Source organism: Pholis gunnellus (assembly GCF_910591455.1).
Source record: "Pholis gunnellus genome assembly, chromosome: 8".
NCBI classification, from domain to species: domain Eukaryota; kingdom Metazoa; phylum Chordata; class Actinopteri; order Perciformes; family Pholidae; genus Pholis; species Pholis gunnellus.
The window spans coordinates 18,263,755-18,284,393 of record NC_136534.1 but is presented as its reverse complement, the minus strand read 5'-3'; the positions used below and the strand labels follow the sequence as shown (position 1 = coordinate 18,284,393).

The 20,639-nt window shown below is 38.9% G+C and overlaps 2 protein-coding genes across 2 annotated transcripts; both read right to left on the bottom strand.

The window, feature by feature from the left end:
• Positions 1–243: 243 nt before the first annotated feature.
• Positions 244–6,729, bottom strand: LOC306700100 (T-cell surface glycoprotein CD4-like). Its single transcript, XM_079165010.1, has 10 exons — positions 6,691–6,729; positions 3,765–3,835; positions 3,509–3,670; positions 3,283–3,420; positions 2,621–2,863; positions 2,152–2,520; positions 966–1,223; positions 716–816; positions 576–619; positions 244–376 (listed from the first exon to the last, which is right to left on the bottom strand). Exons 2-10 carry the CDS (start codon positions 3,820–3,822, stop codon positions 346–348), a joined length of 1,404 nt encoding a protein of 467 aa, XP_079021136.1. The 5' UTR covers positions 3,823–3,835; positions 6,691–6,729; the 3' UTR covers positions 244–345.
• A 9,281-nt stretch (positions 6,730–16,010) lies between these two features.
• Positions 16,011–20,563, bottom strand: cd4-2.2 (CD4-2 molecule, tandem duplicate 2). Its single transcript, XM_079165018.1, has 9 exons — positions 20,366–20,563; positions 19,275–19,317; positions 18,776–18,934; positions 18,513–18,653; positions 17,469–17,693; positions 17,293–17,367; positions 17,019–17,167; positions 16,811–16,878; positions 16,011–16,596 (listed from the first exon to the last, which is right to left on the bottom strand). Exons 2-9 carry the CDS (start codon positions 19,300–19,302, stop codon positions 16,512–16,514), a joined length of 930 nt encoding a protein of 309 aa, XP_079021144.1. The 5' UTR covers positions 19,303–19,317; positions 20,366–20,563; the 3' UTR covers positions 16,011–16,511.
• Between the last annotated feature and the right edge of the window lie 76 nt (positions 20,564–20,639).

Genomic DNA, 20,639 nt, shown 5'->3' with positions numbered 1-20,639 from the left:
ATTACATATCTAGAAACAATGTGAATAAAATGTAGTATAACAGAAACAATTATCAAAAGCAATGATCACAAACAACGATGTTAAAATGATGATTAGAAAAAGAATACAGCAATTCTGTTATATTACAAATATAAAAACAATCCAGAAATGGCTGATATGTACATGTGAAATACCTTTTTGTGATAAACCAGTCTTTGAAACAAACTTTTTTCTAAACTTCCTGACCCTCACTAACACACCCAACAGAGTTTCACGGCTTACTGGACGTGACAGAAAAATCCATCTTATCTGGACAGGAATTCAATTGTTTTTGATGTCCTCTTGAAAATGTCTCCGTGTGAGATATTATGTTCTGTAGAATCCTTTGGGTTTGGGGCTGAAACACAAAAGAAGTCACAGGTTTCTTTTTGAGTTATGGAAAGAGACACAGAGCTACAAAAAGCAAAGTGCAGATGTTGATTTGATTCATGTTGATTTTCTTCATAAAACACCTTGTGGCTAAATGTTTCAGTGCTGATGACTGTGAATGTGTGTCTTGAGTAATTTCACGAGTCCAGGAAATGGCTGTTACGTACGTTTTGCATTTGCAGAGTCGGCGCCTGAGGTGTGTCATCTTCAGCTAATGTCAGAGAGAGAGAGAGAGACATTACTCTTAATGCCACATTAATACGCCAGTGCAATCGAACAGAAAGGAATAGGAATGGTTTGACTGTACTTGTCTGCGTCGGTAGAGGATGAATACCAGGATGAGCAGGAGGATTACGATGACTGTGACACTACATATGACCACCACCATCCACAAACTCATTTTGGGTTCTGTGTACAACAGAAACAGAGAGGCATCAAACAGTATACAGTACACAGAGCACTTCATATGAAGCCAAGATTCTGTCGCAAAAGAGCTTGTGGCCACAAGGTCATGCCCGTGTCACATTTCCTGCTCTCTTCTCACTTCCTGCCCTCACCAATTTTCAGCGTTATCTCAGCCGACGTCAGCCGTGCGTTGCTCTGCCACAGCTCACATCTCCACTTTCCGCCATCTCCCGTCCCCACTTCCGGGATGGTGAGATGGGCGAGGTGACGGTCAGATGTCAGCGACGACAGGGACGATTGTTCGGGCGGAAACCATTTCAGTTGCAGGTCAGACGGCAGCGGGTGGCCGAGGCTGCAAGTCAGGTTGAGCTGCTGGCCAGAAATTAACTCTGTTCCTGGAGAGGAGATGACTGAAGAGACAGAAAGGAAGAAGTGCAGAAAGAGGGGAAGAAAAAATGTCATGAGCATGAGAAGATTTGGCAGGCTGGATAAATCATGTGCTCTCGTTCCCCCTACATTTACTATCTGAATCTGACTGAGCATCTGTTGCTGCAGTGTGCCAGCCAAACCTGCCAAACTTAGGGGGGAAAAACACTTTTTTCAAATAAGAACAGAAACAGCAAAACATGACGGCATCAATGCGAAACGCGCACAACCATTCAGTCGCAGCACCATATTTAATAAACAAAGACAAATGAAATGTTGTTTGCTGGATGGTTGGTAGTGATTCCGAGGGGGGGGGCAAAGTTGGAGAGAACCACAAAAGTTGCAGCAGGACTTTAGAGGGATCTAGTACAACTTGGGGGTTGAAGAGAAAATCTGGGGACCCATATTTGCAAGATAGCCCCCTTTCTTGAAATCAGATTGGTGGACTTGTTTCAATGTTCCTGGTTAAATAATAACTCAGATAAAAATGAGCAATTTTTGTTTTACACCATAAGTCCTAAGATCACAGAGTCCAATTAAAATCCATTGTGTTATCTCACGCTAATGGTGGAGGGAAAGCTTGGCATACTCTATAAAAACAAGTGGAGCTAGACAAGTGTATTAGCCACTGAATTAAAAATGTCACACCAGGGACACTTCCAAATAAACTCTGCAGCAGAGAGATGAAAACACTTGCACGGTACAACAGAGCAGAAGCAGCGAGGAGGAAAATAAACGACTGTCTCCAACTTCTGAATGACAATTAAGAAGGAAAAAAGAAACTGGAAGTCAAGAAGATAAATGAGGACACTGCGATAACAAAAGAACAAGCAAAAAAAAAAAATAATTCATATGACGGATGTGAGTTCAACACAGAGCTAGGCTTGTACAAATCAATTTATTTCGACTTACTTTGCAGCACCTTTACGTGCACAGTCCTGTTCAGAGTCACACCATTTTTAAATTCCAGGGCGCACACGTAATCTCCTTCGTCTTCTTCTGTCCCTCGATTTCTGGTCAAAGTCAGATCTTTTTTTTTAGGGTCTGGTACAGGGCGCAGTCCTCTGTCTTGGTCTGCCTCCCAGGTCAGTGGATCCTTCGGAGAAAGGGAGAAGAGCCTCTGTGGACTCAAGCCTGATTCAGGGACAAAGTCCCAGCGGACATCTTGGATCTCCTTGGCTTCGAGTTGATCCCAGGAGATGTGAGCAGGAAGGGAACACGGGATGGTGAGAGGCCAGGATTTAGATGTATATTGAGGATGTAAAGGAGCTGGGGAGAGGTCTAAATAGGAAGGAAAAGAGAGATAATAGCAAAGTTATCTTCAGGCTGAGGGTACACTACTGTAAAACAAGTGCATACATGCTCATACACAGTAACTTACCCAAAACCGTAACAGAAACTATGGCCTTGTTCTCTTTCTTATCATATGTCACAACACAAGTCCACTGGCCATTGTCTTGGCTTGTGACTCTCACAGTATGTGGTCCTTGGCCTTTTTTAACTTTCCCTCCCGAGGGATTCAGCCACTGTATCTCTGGGTCCTTGTGACCCGAAAGAGACTGTGGGTTGCAGGACAGAGACAGTGAGTCCCCAGGCAGCAGAGGAGAGGGTGGGTTCACACTCACTAGGAAACAGAATGGAAATGATGAAAATGATTAAAGGTTTGACTTTTTTTAAACATGTTTAAAACAAATAGAAATACAGGAGCAGTTAGGTAAAAACCTCCCAAAAGGTTCTTAAGTAAGAGAACGGCCTTGTCGTTTAGCTTGACTACCATGTTGATGAGTTTGTTCACTGGGTTTTGAAAAGACAAAAGATTGTAGAGCTTGACAAATAAAACCCACAGCATGAAAACATGGAAAACATAACAATTACACTTACTTTACAGAACACATTTTATAAAAGCATACACTGGATTTTATCGCAATATATCTGCCCGTGACAACTACTTAAAGTACTAACGTAAAAAAGTACAAGAGGCCTTTCAAATGAAAATGTAGCAGGTTGACTGAAGTGATCATGTCACCGTATTCTAACTCTTACCGGTGAGTTTGAGAAGTTTATATGTTAAGCAAGGGTCATCATTGACTTTCAAGCAAAAAGTCCTAAAGTCTTTTTGTTGGATGTCTTTGATGATCAGTGAAGCGTCAGACAAGGACAACCTGTCTTTCCAGGGTTCAGCTGCAAGGGAGGAATTTAATTATTGTTACTGTCAAAAGTACCTTTCTTTATTTCATTATATCTGCGAATAGCTTAATGCACTGTTCACCTGAAGTGGTCCCCGATCCGCCCATGTTATTGCGCCAGGCAAGCTGAACGCCATCCTCTTTTTCTACATACCAGTACACATACTTCCCTTGTAAATTAATATGCCCTGGAGGCTTAAGGGTAGCCGTCTCTCCCACCTGAGCATATATCCTCTCTACTGCCCCTAAGAGAGTGAGAAGGATGTTATTTGTTGCTGCACAAAACCAAACTATCCTCAAGTGAAACAAATAAAATCATCTGCCATCAGTGTGTCTCACCTGTTGTAGACGTGAGCGCAGCCAGGAGGAGGACGACGGATTGAATTACGTTCCTCATTTTAGTCACACGTCTGAAAAAAAGTTAGTTTAGAAAAATACAGAAAACACATTTATATAGATTCTGTACGATGATAATAATACACTTTATTTGTATTGCAACTCTCATTCATACAATGCAGTTCACAGTAGTTTAAACTACATCACAAAAATGTAATAAAACTATTGATGAATGTTTAAATTGATTTGAATAGAAGTTCAGTGCTGTTGTAAAGACGTTTGAATGGATGTGATCTGCTCTCTTTTGCAGATTTCTTGATTTCTAGTCCAATTAAAAGAGCATTGCACTGGTAAAGATCAGAGAAGACCATGAATCAAGATGAATTAAAGATAAATAAAATAAGCATCAGAGCCCTCAGTGTGAACGAAGTTGTTGACAGATTTGGAACAAAATACTTGAAAAGTAAATGAATCTTGTTTACTACTACCGTACTTTGTCTTATTACGTATGTGTATGAACTTTTGCTGCAAAGAGAAATCATTCAGCAGGAAGCAAAGTTTGGTTTGTGGTGGTCTCAGATTTAGAGAGATTTGAGGGGATAAAAGAAAACGAGTGAACAGAGTTGAGAGTGGGCGGCCTGTGGTGGGTTTCTGAACGAGAAGAAACAGACAAATGTCGGGGGGAAGAGACACAGGGCGTGCGCCGGGTTGTGGTGGGCCTTGATTTAGTTAAGGTGCAGATTCTTATCCCAATCCTCCCTCTCTGCCTCTCACACCCCCTCTCTTCCTCCCCTGTTCCACGAAAGACGGATCTCTTCACGCTTAAAAAGAGAAAAGAAAAGAGACCACAGCACCAGCAGCACACCTAGACTGTGGTTTAAAGGTAGATGTTTCTCCCTCTCTCTCTTTCTCCTCCTCCACTTTTTTTTTATCTCTATGGTTTGTACAGTATATCATTGTGCAAAAAACACATTTTCTTTTATTGTTGCTCCTGTATTGATTTGACCCTTTGAAATAAAACACACAGGTTATGAATCAGATTTAATTTTGAATTAAACCCCCGAAGATCAAAATCAATCTAATTCATAAATAAATGGATACATTTTATTGAAAGACCGTGAATGTAGCCGCACAGACCAAATAAATCTAACATCAAAATCAATGCAGATTGGAACTCTATTATTAATGTTTATTAGGTGTTTTGCCTCAAGATGAAATAATGCATATAGGTGAGTAGACACGATGAGCGCTGGCTTCTTACTTGCACTTTCAAAAACTCACAAAATGATATATAATGAGAATGAGAAAAATAATTTTTTAACTATGCATTTCCTTAAAAGTTTTCATATTTGGTGTTGACAAATATTTTTGTGGTAAGAAATAGAAAAGTTTGAGCACCCTGGAGGTCGAGGGGTCAAGGCGCCAGCCATGAACGAAATGTCCCAAGTTTGCGTCCGTCCAGAGACCTTTGTTGCATGTCATTCCTCCTCCTGCTGCCATTGTTTCCTGTCATCTCTCTTCTGATAGCTATCCAGTAAATGCATGAAATGCCCAAAAAATATCTTCAAACGTCTCTTTGTCTCGCCATTAGAGGCAAACAAATCTCTTCACAAACGATCCGCAATGACCCGTGAAAATGAGTTAAGGCCTTCTACATAAAAGTACCAGGATGAATATTTCACAAAAGTATCTTTTACTGTACCGGCACAGACGTTGATAAAAGTCTGTTTATGCTTTAAAAATGTTACGCTCATCCGTCTGAGTCAGTTACCTCAAGAAAAGCAACAAGAAACATTCAAATCTGAGGTGAAGTGTGTCAAGGAGAAATGACTCAAAGCAAATGGTTTATATGTTTGAGTTGTATCTATAAAAGATCAAGGACTGTGAACATGTGAAGATAGAAACGTATGAGATTTAATAAATGATGTTGCATTATTTATTATAACTGACATCTGGGTTTGTGAGGACAGTAAGTAAAAGAAGAGAGCGGAGACAGAGCGATGTTGATGATAAACAGACGTTCAAAGTCGCAGCACCTGCGGAGCTGAAACCCGGAAACCAAGATGGTCATGAGTGCAGTCAGGATGGAGCTTCAACAGCAAGCAGAGATGGAGGGGGAGGGGAGAGGAGGGTCAGACACCGTGGGGAGGTGAAGAGAGCGAGCAGGAAAAGGAAAAGGACATCACAGTGGAATTCATTGATTAAAGTGCATCTGCTTGTCACTGAACTGAATTTAACATATTTTTTAAAACTTTACTTCTTAATGAATTATACACAGATATAGTTTACAAGGTTTGAGCAGGAAAATAACCGTCGGACTGATAAATCAGTGGTACACAAATCGCCGTTAATGGCATCTCAACATATTCAGTTCAGATTGTCATATTAGAATGACTTTTAAACGTATTCTTTAAAGGTCCATATAAATGAAATGCATTAATACTTTACGTCTCTAATCTGTAAATTGTGTGTAGAGCGGTATTTCATTTGGCGTCTAGTGTTTTACTATTTTGTGAATTTCAACAAAGCACAAAGCAAGAAAGAAGAAATACAAGAAATACAGCAAAAAATGATTTGAGGTATACTGACAATTTTATAAAAATCCGTTTTTATGATGTTTGTTGTTTATGATTTTCGTGTTTAATATTCTAATATTTCTTTCTGTTTAACTAAGATGATCGGTATTTGTGCGTTTGATTAATACATCTTGTTTTTTGCCGCTGTAATTAGATGAATATATAAAACTCTGTTTGCTCTTTCGGCCCCGCTGGGCACGCGGAGATCTATCAGCTTCATAATCAATAATTAGTATCAGGTAACAGAAAAAGAGATTGCACTAATATTTGGTATGTACAGCAGTAAATGCTTTGACATTTTGAAGTAAAATGCATATTTAGCAAAACATTTTGTTTAATTACAGTATACTCACATCTGTTGTAGAGTGCTGAATGTCCCTCTGTGTTCTGTGATCCGGAGTCGGGTGGAAATGTTGAATATTTATCAAACAAACTCTCTTTTTAAATGGCGTTGCACCTCCCTCATCACCGATTGGTCTGGAAACAAAACACACAGTCGTCAACGAAAGCCAAAATCAGAACAATGATCCTTGATTGGTTGTTACAGAAGAAGAGGGCAAGAGCTCTTAAGACAGTAGACAGCAGAAACTAATCCCTTCATGTGTTACAAACGTATGCTTTATATTATATCATATCACACTTTATATCATTTGGGCAGTGTAATGGTGCCATATATTAATCGGTAAATTCTTATGTATTCATAATATTCTTTGTTCCTTTTTACTTTTTAATCTCTCCAACAGAAAAACAAACAAATAATCTTAATTGGCTAAATTTGTTATTGAGTTGCTGCCTGATAACGGTCTCCGGGGACTCATTATCTATCTTTAGCGGGTTCTAAATAGCACATCGGCGGCATACGGCCTAATTTATTATAATTGCTCAGTTGATTTTCCCCATGTCATATAATTGTACTGATTTAGATACATAATTAGTTTATCAGAACTCAAGCCATGGAGTGCTGAACCAATCTTCACAAAAGCAGCTGAAAATGCAAATTGAAAATGAGACAGTTCCTAAAAAAGAAACAGTCAGATAAAGTGCTGTGAGGGGAGAAAAGATAGTTTGCGGGAAATTATCTCGCTGGGACGGCTGTACGGAGAAATGCGATCATGTGAGTTTAATATATATAAAACACAACAAATATATGAGGAGAGTTCAAATCCTAGAAAATACACATTTCATCGTCTCCTCTGGTCAACTGTGTTCTCCCTCTGTTATTTTTTACACTCTGACCTACCACCAAGCTTATTTTTCATGAAAATGTTCTTCATCCAACTACTTTAACATTGATAAAGTCTTTAGATGTCTTCTAATAAACGGGAACATGCTGTTGTGTGAAAACTGGAAGCTTTGCTTTTTAGTCTTCAAATTTATGAGATAAATGGATGTAAAAGTTGTATAAATTCTAGCGGGTGATTTGTCTTCCGTCTGACAAACAAAAAGACTTTGCTGGCCATGGAACATGATGTCTTTTGTCAAAATAGTCAAACTGCTCTTACGTATGTGAAAACACTGATTACCAACCAAAGAAATGTATTTTTCCATCAGTTTGATAACTTGACATACAGAACTTAAGCTGTATTTTCTTGTTCCATTGATGATATATCACACGTCAAACATTCAAATGCAAAACACTGTTTTTTTGTCAGCACCAAACTTCATGTGCATGATTTTAGACACATTTCCTCGTACTTCAGCATGCCGTGTTTGAATGTTTGATAGTAAAAAAGAATCTGACTGGAATTTAAATAAAGGTTTGAACACGATCCCGCCAAACGGTCCGCACGGCTGGAAGAGATTAACAGTTCCGACTAAATGTTTTCATCTAATCTAATTCTTGTTTTCTGTTCCGAAGAATTAGAATTCAATGATAATATGCAAAACAATCAGAATCAACAAAGCAAATGAGAGCAGCCGGGGTTTTAACAAACAAACCTATAAATGCAAAGTGCAGGTTTCAGCTCTGTGATAACCAATATTTGTCCCGAAATAAATACAATATTACAAAATGTCGTCGTGCACTCATTTACCTCTTGTGGTGCTGCTTTTGGTGGACTCATTGAGGAATGATTATTTCTTTGTATATGTGTTTTTGTAACAGAATAATTACAGTCCATTTTAAAGTAGACAGGCCTACGGTCTACGGTCAAAATCTGTGTTTTAGTTCACATTTCATGATATATTTGTATGTATTTTTGTGATATGAAGAAAAACGATTGCCAGTCATCCAGTGAGAGATTCAGATTGCACTCTGCATGACAAGTAGTTCTTGTCGTACTTTTTGGGTAAATGTACACCTGTGCGGGAGCCAAACATCTGCTTGTGCTTATCTCCACTCCTAACCTTCTGTAGAGTCTCGTCTGCACTCAATCCGGCGGTAATATAACATCTGTTGCTCTCTGTTTGTTGTCTGAGTTTGTCTCTTCCAGTTTATTGGGCTCCTTACTGAAGTAATGCACAAAACTGCAAAGATTGTTACTGTTACAATATCGCTTTACAACTGCACTGACCGGAGTTAAATACTGAGAGGAACAAAATCCTCCAACAAACATTTCTACAACCACTAAAAAACATGTTTATTAACACATCAAATCACAAAAGAAAGTTTGCAAAATGATGCACTGAATGTAGAAGAAGTAAGAGAACAATACAGATAGTTTGAAGGTGTCAAGGTTTAAGGTTCATTTTAGTATCATTTTTTCATTGTACCACATTGACACATTCATTTTTAGGCATCCTAACAGATATAAATTCGTCCTCACAGCTACAGGATCCATTAAGGGACTGGAGCTGCAGAAACACACTGCTGAGGTGGTTTAGAAACTTGAACCACAACAAGGACAAAGCAAACATCTCACACACGTCTCATGTGTCTCTCTGAGGTTTGTCTGCCTGCCTCTGTACTGCCTTCATGAAGGGCTCACACCTGCTTCTGTTGCCTCTGAGCTCGAAATGAAACAAGCCTTTTGTTTGCTCCTTAGAACGAAACCCTTCAAGTTATGGCTGCCGTACAGAAACATTTGCTTCTAGGGCCTCGCATATTCACTTACGGAGCATCTGGACATAAACGTGGAATACAGAAAAGGTTCAAATTTGACGCTTTCTCATTGGATACATATCTGTTTTTGAACTGTAATTTCGATGGAAAACACCTGAAAGTGAGGACTCCCTCATTAGTCACGCAGCTAACGAGGGCGTGTGGCCCACATCGTTTCATTACTGAAAGAGAAAAAGACAGAAAGTGTGGGCCACAAGCAAGAAGGAAGGGGTGATTCACTTATTTCATATATATCTCTACGTTTCCTCATCCTCCATTCACTCCCTCTGAGGATTTCCCTCACCATGCAATCTCTATTTTCTTTGTGTGACTTTGTGTGTTTTATAACCATTTCGAGTCAGACGAATGTTGTGCGCTTTAACCCGAGGCACGTAGCCAAAACACTGTAGGCTGTCTGAAGCCCTGCGTGTCTACGGGGAGGTACCGGGTTTGTGCTGCATGTGACTGCTCTGATGTTTCAGAAATAAACAAAATGTCAGTGGAAAAGAGGTTGAGAATCAGAAACAAGTGACATTCTGCTCAATGACTGAAAACATGTTTCATCATGTGGGGGAACTTCATTCAAGCTTCTTTGAAACTTCAGATTTGTGAAACAATAGATGTCTCTCCCACTCACTACACCATTCGTACACATCGATGCTTATTTTCGTGCGTTACTGTATTGTTTGTGGGCAGCTGCATCGTTTCATCAGAATGGAAAAATAAGCTATTTTTGTCATAACCGGTTTGGATTCCAACACGAGCAGGACTGTCATGTTGTTGTAATGTCAAGTCATGTTTGTGTAATATTTCTAAGAAGTTCCAACCTGAATTGTTTTTGTCATCGGAAAAATGCATCATAGTTCGCAAGTGCAAACTGTTACTGTGAAGTTGTCGATAACATAAAGCTGATTTTCGGGAAGTAAAATGATGACGTTGGTTATATGATGGAAAACCTGCTCCTACAGCGCCTACATACAGTACATGCATACATGCAGCAATAACTATATCTGCAGTTAAAGTGACTATTCCTGTAAATAATCAGTTTGACCATATTATTCATCCAATTACTGTCAGAATTAGACATCTCTATTAACGGGTGAGCTGTGCATGGAAGGTAGGAGTTGTTAAATGGGGTTATTGATACAAAGCACAAATTAAAAAGTAAACCCTGTTGTACGATATCTCTCAATAAAATAGCTTGCCTGCCAACCCCCAATTTCCAAAATCAAAGCATCTTTAAACCTTTACTGATGCACCACAGTACATTCAGGTTTCATGCATTTACTACAATTTTATACTGCATTATCAGTAATATATGTAAAGAAATGTTCAGCAGCAGAACTCTAAAATGAACGTAAATGCACCATTTTTGATATTTTAATGCATTTGCTCGGGCACTCCAATAAGTCAACGGTTAAGCCGCATCAAATAACCGCCACGTCTTGTTTCAATCCAAGCCGACATTACATGTCACCCCACGTTATCTGTCCATCTCGACAGTGTCAACTATCAAATGAAGACAAAAACACCCCCCAAATGTATTTGCACAGAGTAGTATTTGTATTATTTTGAGCAAAAACACTCACTTAAAGTACATAAGTAGAACATGTTATGCACTGTGGTAGACAACAAGAGTTTATTTGCCAGTAATAAATTACACAACTGCTACATAGAAGCTGCGGCGCCACATCAATGCAGTAGCCTTTAATATAAGTCAGGAATTCCATTATTTACTGTAATATTTCTCTGAAATGTGTTCTACATTACAAGCACAGTCCATGGCGCATAAATGAGAAAAGAAACACATTATTATTATTCATATACACACAGCAATAATGTCACAACGCAGACAGTTGCAGTGTATTCCATCAAACCGCTCAACGCTCAGTGTCCGACATACACAAGTGCGCACATCTACCTCACAGTAAAAGCTTTAGTTAACCGTTTAGTTTAACCGTTATGTTTCGTTTCCTGGTTCAATGTACTTTATCGTTGGCCCTCTGGGAAACATCGTCTTGCTTGGCAGTTTAACATTGAAGTTGCACACAAGTTTACACACATTTGCAACACTGAAGAGGCATCACTCAACTGCCTTCTTGTTACAAGTGAAACGACAAACTCAAAAATGTGTAAATTCAATCTGAGGCTGATCAGTGCTCAATCCCAAAGTACCAGTTATTCAAACACCGACTCCACTTATCACAGCGCTGACATGTGACACCTGCGTGCAACTGGCGCTAAACGTTAGGGGAGTTTACAGAATGATAAATCACCATCAGGTGATCATTTTCAATTTAAGGATTTTGAATTATCTAGAAATGAAGAGTGCGGTTTGCACCTGTGGTTGGTGCGCAGGTGACTGTTTGTTAGCTGTCTCCTGGTGCTCTGAAAACTCACATTTCAACATGCGGACTGCTGCACCTGTTTTGCGGCCATCGAACGCTGCTGACTGGCATTCAACATAATATGACGCAACTTTATGCCAGGTGTTTGCATGGCTTTGTTTAACCAATAGGTACTTTACATTCTGTATATCATGATTTTCTCAGGTACTGGATACATGCTCCTGCTGGAATGATCCAGATGGAAATACAAGAGGGAGGGACACACACTGGTTCAGAAATATCAGTTTCGCTTTGAATGATTGTGTATGTGTGTGTGTGTGTGTTCATTTGTGTAAGACAGACGATGAGAAAGAGGACTGAGTAATAGGCATGAAAAGGGAATCCTATTGTCTCATATGAAAACACCCCCAAAGACGTTACATTTTCACAACAGAGTGAGGGAAACACGGCTTAGTAATCGCCTACAGAAGAGACAATGAAATACACATCGAGCAGCTAAATATGTGTGTTGACAAGCTCCTCGCCGCTCTGAGAGGGAGAAAAGACTTCATGACTTTTTTCTGTTACTATATACGATGTAGTCCTTAACACGCTTTCATTATTTTGGCTCTGAACTCCAGCACACAAATACAACCAACGACGGGTAAAGAGCTGACTTCAAGCCTCGTCTCTGTTTGAAGATGTTATTGAGTGTTTGTTGCACGTAGTACCTTGAATTTTGGGACAATGCAGCCCGGAGAATGGTCTTAAAGAAATAGTTTCCTGTGACCAAACATGGTCATTTTATTGACCGGCGCATCTGTTTACAGGAAACCAAGCTGATGATGAAAGCCCCCAAAACAAGCAAGGCATGACGATCACTGCATTACAGGTCCTTCAGAACTACACCAGGTTAAATACCTGCTGATATCTGTCGGGCACAGACTTCAATCTACAAACCTGCAACCAAATATTGAATATGAAAACTCTCTATAGGTTGTTGTTGTTTTTGAATTACGTAAATACATTTTGGGTCTACTGAAAAAAAAAAAGTCTAAATGTATGAGAGATATAAGAGCATCAACTTCTGAATCTTATTCCTTAATTTGAAATCAGATGTGCGGGAAGAACGAGCCAACACAACAATACACTTTGAATAAACTGAAATGTGCACACAAAACAAAATAGTCACAAACAACAAGTCCTCCGTAGCACAGAATATTACACAATGTGGGCCGCCTTGGGTGACTTCTTCTAAACTGATGTGTGTGTAGTTTTAGTGGTAGTGAATGCAGAATGGACGAACACAGAAGAGGTTAGCAGATCTCTCTTGTGGCCTTTAATGCTATGAAACAGTTAGCATTAATGCACCTGGGTAAAAAGTGTGAAGCTTTAATTATATCATTATAAAATACTTCCTTTGTCCCTCAAAGGGAAATTCGAGGGAAGCAGGTTTACAAATACAAAAACACAAACAATTGGTCGACACACATAAAAACAAAGAAAACACGAAATATGGCAATGTGAGGAGAGTTGAAACACAAAGGGTTAATGGCCAACCCGTCGCTGGCCAACACTACGAAGGAACATTACATATGTACAAAATGTGAAAGTGCATTTATCAATTTATACTCAAGTTAAACTGACCATCTCTGTGCCGAGCCTGTTCACGTCTTACAGCTGCCGGCTAATAGAAGGATAATGTGTTTTTCAGAAATCATGTTGGATTAGATTTTTTAATGTCCTGAATAATGTTTACGTTGATATTATCATAACATTCTCTGTGTTCATGGTCCTAAAATAAGAAACAAATCATGTGATTCATATGTTGATGAAATACAGACTGCCGTCTTCGGGATACTCGCACCAAATATTTAATCTTTTCATGCTTCGAAATACCTTCGGGACTGAATTACAGTATTAGTGTTTGTAAAATATATTTCAAAACATAGATTAGTTTTATTTCAGATTACCTGACTAACAGGACATGACAGATTTTGGAAAATTGTTACGGTAAATCTTCACCAAACATGGACTCTAAATATGTTTTAAGGCTTTATTTTTTCTTCAGTGTTCAGATTGGATTAAACTTTTGTTTAAAGCTACAATTACACCTGCACCAAGCTCCCACTGTTTACAATCTGATTATTGTGCCTCCTGTTAAGAGAGTCACATTACATATATATATATATATATATATATATATATATATATATATATATAGCAGGTATGCTACATTAAGCACGTGGACTGCGACAAGCACATACATGTCAACAGTATAACTGCATTTCATTGGGAATTATTGAAGGCACATTGAAAGCTATTTGTTCAATCAGATCACTCCTCAGAAGATATATCGTGTAAATAAAGTGATTCATTCTTCCGTTTAGAAAGACTTAGTATGTCAGTAACAGCTTCTGATATACAGTGAATTATTTCAAATGTCTTTTTTCATGAAAAAGCTTCAAAAGGTTAAAAGCTGCAAAAATGAATGTTCATGTTTGACAGTTTGAATTCCTCAAAGGTTCTCCGCTTAGCAACAGCTGATACCAACAGGAACACGATGTAGATTAAACATTCACTATCTCCTTGTTTAACACTTTTTATATTTCCAGTGATTTCTTCCATAGACATTAGTTTGTGTAACACCTGCGTACGGCGCCCCATTGATTGCAAAATCAAGAAAATGTTGCCACCGTTATTGCATAAGTTCTGAACTTTACACTTCAAGAAACTGAATAACAAAGAATACTATTTTAGGCGTTTCTGAGTTGAGATTTTGAAATCCTTCCTCAGGAGCATCACGACACAAAGAGGATCATCAAGGTGCAACAAACACATCGAGGCTGACACATTAAAACAACGATTAAAGGCTAGTGACAAAACAAGCAAATCATTCAGCACTGTTTTTCCTCGATCCGAGTCATCTGCGTTTCTATTAGATTAATATCACGAGACATTCAGCCAGAGTACTGGAGATATTCTGGCTCAGTGTTTTGTTGTAATTATTTGAGATCATTTGTGTCAGTTTGAGGCCAACTGCGAACAAGATGGAGGAAACCAAACCAAGGCCAAGACAACTCGAAACAATCAGTGTGTTGTGGATGAGACCAGGTTTGAGTGCCACAGCTTTGCCCCTCGGTGCCCTTTGCTTCTGTCAACGAGAGAGCATCTCAGGCAGCGTTCGCCAGTATTTGTGTATATAGAAACAATTTCTTCCCTCACGGACAAACATGTTGCAATGCTGAATTATGCATCTACTCCCAGTAGCAATGTCCCTTAGATCAGCTTTCAAAACAAGTAGAATACTGAGTGTATATATATATATACAGTATGTTTAGAAGTACTCACATGTGATGTTGTCAGTGCAGCGATGAGTTGAGCTCTGACATTTGGTCGACTGTATGCACTGCAGGTGGCTCTTTCACTCACACACACACACACACACACACACACACACACACACACACACACACACTCACACACAGGAAGTCAGACACCACTAGGATCCCATCCTTTCTGTTTAGGATTACAAAGATTTGGGTTTACATAGTCTCTCTCTCTCACACACACACACACACACACACACACACACACACACACACACACACACACACACACACACACTATGTAAGCAATGTAGATGTTTTGGAAAGAATATTTACGTTGCAAAATACCAGAATTCCTTAACTCATATAAGGCATCATATATTTTGTATGTATGTATGTGTGTACTGTATGTGTATATGTATGTGTGTATTAATGTATGTATGTATGTATTAATGTGTGTATGTTGGTATGTATGTATGTATGTCGTTGGTGGTCTTGTGTTAGTGTGTGTAACAGGTGTTTACTGTGTGTTTTGTTACGTTAAGCGCTGCACTGGTGTCAACACCTGCATTGGTTCTGCACCAGTTGTGGGGAATTCAGAGCTTCTGAACCAATGCAGGCAAAGTATATTCAAGAGCATACAATTGTCAAGATATTGTTTGTTATTATGTTGAACAAGGTAAAAGTTATAATCTTTAACAATTATATTATTTTAAAGCCCTTTTGGGCTCATGGTTGGCTTTTTTTCTTGAAATAGCCATTAAATATACACATCCTGTCAATGATTACCGCTTTAAAAGGTAGTTTGTATTGTTACTGGCGGCCTTCCCTGCACTGTTTTGAATGTACCTAAACGCACTCACAGGAAACAATGCGCATTTAGCTTTTTGTGATTCCATCTTACAGAAAGAAGCCTCCCCGGTCCCTTAGATGTGGATAAAGAAACATTTTTTCAAATTTGCTTTTGGGTATCCTTAGTTTATTGTCTGAGGAAAAGAAAAACATACAACAGTACTCTAATCTTTCATTTACAACCCACTGAAAAAAACAAAGTATACATAAACGTCAACCAAACACACAGAAACACAAGCAAGAAAGTATTTCAAAATCTGCTAAATTTATTTTTTCAACACATTTTCAAAGATATATGTTAACATGAGGCATAAATGAGAAAAATAAGCACAGACTGTTGTTGCACTCCCTAGCAGTGGAGGAGCCTATTTTGCATTCAGTTCACTGGTTATATTTGGTGAAAAAGCTCAAAGTGCCCACATCATTACATTTGATTTTTATTTCCATCTTGAGCATTCAAAAGCCAATTTACATTCATGACGCATTCACACTGGGGTTCTCTTTCATTCGCTCTCTTTATCTTTATCTGTTCCTCACTTTCCCTTCCTCTCAATCTCTCTCTCTCTCTCTCTCTCCCTCTCTCTCTCTTCATGTCCGTCTTTCCTTTCTTCGATCTGTCTTTCATGTTACAGCATTAGCAGGGGTTTCAGAGGGGGAGCTGATGGCTTCTCTCTCCGGCGTCCTTGCCGCGGTTTTGCTGCAGCTGCTGGGCTGCGATAAAGAGAGGAAAGAAGAGAAGTTTTCACACTAATTACGACACTATAATGAAGCACTTGGTAAAAGGCACAGTGAAAATGAAGGTCAAACAGTCATTAATATAAAGTGAATAGAGTCTATTAGAAAGCATCTGTAAAGTGAATAGATAGAACCGGAGAGGGGATAAAGTAATTTCTTTACTAGATAGAAGCCTGTTAAGAACATTTACCAGTCACACTGGCAGTACGTCTTTGGCTTCAATGGCTGTCGTCCATTCCTCATCGTTTGAAATTTTCTCTGTAGCCGAAAAAAAAGAAAAAAAATCAAATTATAATTTTTTTTGTTTGCCTCAGTGACCCATGCTCCTTCGTCCCACCTATTAATTCCAATCTACAAAGCAGCATGTGAAGATTCCCTGGATGATTTTCATTACTGACCTTCTTTCTTCTGATCCTCTTGCACAGGACAATGACAAAGACCATCAGGAGAACCACAACCAGGCAGCCTACTCCAACTGCAACCCACACCCACCAGCTGAGCCCCAGCAGATCAGTAGATGGAGAAGGTGACGCCCGGCGGGTGACGCCTGGTTGAGCCATGAAAACAGACCATTGCAAAAAGCGAGGAGTCAATGACACATCAAGTGAAGGGTCACTTTTGTTAATGTGTGCTCACAGAGGGTTTACCCAAACGAACACAAGCGGTACTCACAGCCGGGGCAGGTTGACTTAAGGACGTCATTGGAGCTTTGAGAAGAGGATGTTGTAGCTGCTTCAGGAGCAGGTTCTGAAGGTAAAAACACAGCACATCTTGCTTGTGGCCACATAGGTAGGTTTTGCCGTGTTTCAAACCATATGCAAAGACTTTGGTAAAAGCCAGTGTCCTACCTTGAACTTTGATGGTTAGGTCGTTATTGTACGTCTCCCCGTCATGGGAGAACGTACACTTCCAGGTCCCTGCATCAGAGCGGGTTACGGATTTGAGTGACCCCGAGTGTGGACTTCCATCTGGTCTCTTCCACTGCACTGAAGGCTCTTGGTCCAGACCTTTTACCTGACAGTGGAGCGTGGCCTCACTGCCCAGCTGGAGCTCACCGGAGGGTGTGGCCCGGACTGACACAGAGAGGGACAACAGACGGGGGAGAGGTGAGAGCCACAAAGAGAGAGCAGAGGCCATGTTGGACTAAGGACTTCCTCCAGATCATTGGGAACGTGACACACCCTTATGACATGATGTTAAGAGTTAAATGAAAATGTATCACATTGTCTGCACAACTAGTTGTTTTAATAGGTTTGAAGAAATAACCCTTTCAAAAGGAGGTCTACGTTACAAACTGGGCTTTGTTTTAAAGATGTAGAAGTTTACCAGGCAGGGAGTGAAAAACGTTCTCAAGTTGTATTATGGGTAATGTGGGGCCCAGTGTTTTTAGACCTTTAAGGGACTAGAATCAGGATATTTCAGCCTCTGCTGCTTCGATTTTGACCAAACTATTTCTTAAATATGTCTGTTTTAAATCCCCCATTGTTTATAAGATGCAATCGTAAATTGCTGGAATACCCCTTAAAGGCATTTCAAATACATATATTAAAAGGGACATATATTATATGTGTGTGTACATAATCTTTTGAATGAAATGCCCACATTTCTTTTAAAATCAATTCTTCAAAAGTTACTATATTCGTTTTGTAAAATGGCTGGAAATAATTCTGATTAATAAACAGTCGTTTGAAAACTTTATTTAATTTGACTTCTCTTTGTTTTCAAATAATGATGTATTTTAAAATATTTGATCAATCTAACAACTGTGAGTATAAATGGGGAGGATTTTTATTTTACACAATAAAATGAGAATAAAAAAGAAGATGTATTTAACATGCATTATTTTTCATTGTAACAATTACATTTTTTTTTTTTTTTTGTCCTCTGCTCACCTGAGACCAGAAGAAGTATGTGTCTGTGAGGTGTCCCGTCTGCAGTGCAAATGAACTTTCCGGCATCTTCTTCTTTCACTGCAGAGATCTCTAGCTTTGTTTCCTGCTTCACCCTTGACCTTCCGGAAAATTTAGCTGACCCTAAAGCAGAACATACAATTTCGTGTAATTCACACGTGTGACGTTCTTAACGCAATATATTTTGCTACAGGTAATTTAAATTGTTTGTTTTTTCAAAAGCGTTGTCACAAGTCTGTCTGTACCTTTGAGAGGTAAGCCTTTCTTTGGAATACTATGTATCATCTCATCTCCCCAATGCCACACCAGGCGGTCATTGTAGGTGTTGACCCCACACTCCAAGGTGACCTTCTGCCCTGGATTTGTGAGGATCACTTTGCCTGCAGCAGAAAGTGCACAAAGCACTGAAGAGAGAAGATCAGATTCATGAAGCACATTTCACTAAGTGTGATATGTATTCACAGGAGAATACCACAAACTCTGCGCATTTAGACACAGACAAACTGATGTTATTGTATAACATATGTTATTACTTTGCATTGGAGATTCGTAGAGTGAATATGAAGTTTAAGGGTTTCAGGTTAAATCAGGGAGTAAAACACAAATGCAGTTATTTCCCCAGGAAGACGAAGAGTCTCATAAACACAAAGGGACATATTTGGATCTATGTTACCGGCCACTCATTAACCCTTTATTTTTAAAGAACTAATTACAATGATTTTTAGTAGAAGTATTTTAACTCACCAAACACAAACCACACGATTGTCTTCATTTTTGAAAGTTGGATCTAAGCGGAAAAAGTAACACGAATGTGCATTTCAGTCAAGACAAAAGTATTTAAGGAAAAACAAATATAATGCAGTGGTTCATGGTGTGAACGAGATACAACACACAGCTTCTGTTTGAGCACTTCACCAAAAAAAACATGTGATCCCTAACCACCGAGCTAGCTCTCTACTTCCTTCCTCTCGCTACCTCTTGTATTAAAAATGTAAAACTTTGTAGACTTGCATTAAAAAAAAAAAAGAGATGTCACTTGGAAAATTCCAGCATGTGTTTTCTTCTCTTTTGCATTTAATTAACACGCTCAATAACGCATGTAAAGATGCTTCACTGCAGACCAGATCTGGTCTGATGGTACATCAGAAATAAGAACTTTGTCAGAAAATAAATGTGCAGTTTTCTTACTAATACGGCAAACAAATAGTAAATAAATAATAATTCTCATAACATTTCTGACAAGCCCAAATCACTCCGTCTCAGTCTATTTTGATTGCCGTTTCATGAATTTGAAAGATTTAAGAATTAATTTCAGCAAGCTTAAATACTGATTTTAAAGCCACAAATCATGTCTTTATATTTTAGTTACTTTGAATAGCAAAAACGATTACAATCTGCCCAGATAATTAGTATATATAATTTTAATAAGTATACATCTGAAAAACTCTCGTTTGACATATTAATATATTTCGCCTCACTGGTCGAATAATAGTCAAAATTGAGATAAGAATCGTTCACCTTTAAAATCAGATCGACCTCAACATGTAGACTTGAGGCTTCTACACATGGGTACGCACATTTCTCTTCTTCACGATCAATCTAGACTCCTACACTTCCGTTTCTAAACAAATTGTTGTTTGATCACAGACACAAGAGGACACACAATAGCAACTTATAAAGTGTTAAATAAACAGGTTTTACTAATGTGGTTCATCCGTTATGTTAAGTTTGGACGACATTACGATATAAAGGAAGTTTTAAAATGGTCCCATTAAATCCAACAATTGCCGTTTACAATATGAAACTTGATTTCATGATCTAGTTTGAGATCTTACCTTAATTTCGAAGCAGTGCCGTTATTATTCAAGGCCAAAATCTTTCCTCATCCCCTCTGTGCTTCACTTCATCGAAAACTAAAGAGCAAGGATGCAAAAACTGCAGAAGGCGGAAGACATCTCAGAAGAAACATGCACTTTGGAGTTTTAGGCCTATGCCAGCCCTCGCTCTTTGTGGGTTCTGCTCTTCATGCCTGCGCTTTCTCACAAACTAGGCCAGGGATTCTCTACGTAGTAGTTTTTACATGAAGCTGAGAAAAGTTATTTTCACATT

Bases quoted from the DNA above. Each gene is read 5' to 3' on its own strand.
- cd4-2.2 (XM_079165018.1), bottom strand. From the start codon at position 19,302: ATGAAGACAATCGTGTGGTTTGTGTTTG. The intron at 17,168-17,292 runs GTGAGTACCGCT...TGGCTCAACCAG, and splicing joins TAAGTCAACCTGCCCCGGCT to GCGTCACCCGCCGGGCGTCA. The intron at 16,879-17,018 runs GTCAGTAATGAA...TTTCGGCTACAG, and splicing joins AGAGGATCAGAAGAAAGAAG to AGAAAATTTCAAACGATGAG.
- LOC306700100 (XM_079165010.1), bottom strand. From the start codon at position 3,822: ATGAGGAACGTAATTCAATCCGTCGTCCTCCTCCTGGCTGCGCTCACG. The intron at 3,671-3,764 runs GTGAGACACACT...TCACTCTCTTAG, and splicing joins TGCGCTCACGTCTACAACAG to GGGCAGTAGAGAGGATATAT. The intron at 2,521-2,620 runs GTAAGTTACTGT...CTTCCTATTTAG, and splicing joins AGTTTCTGTTACGGTTTTGG to ACCTCTCCCCAGCTCCTTTA.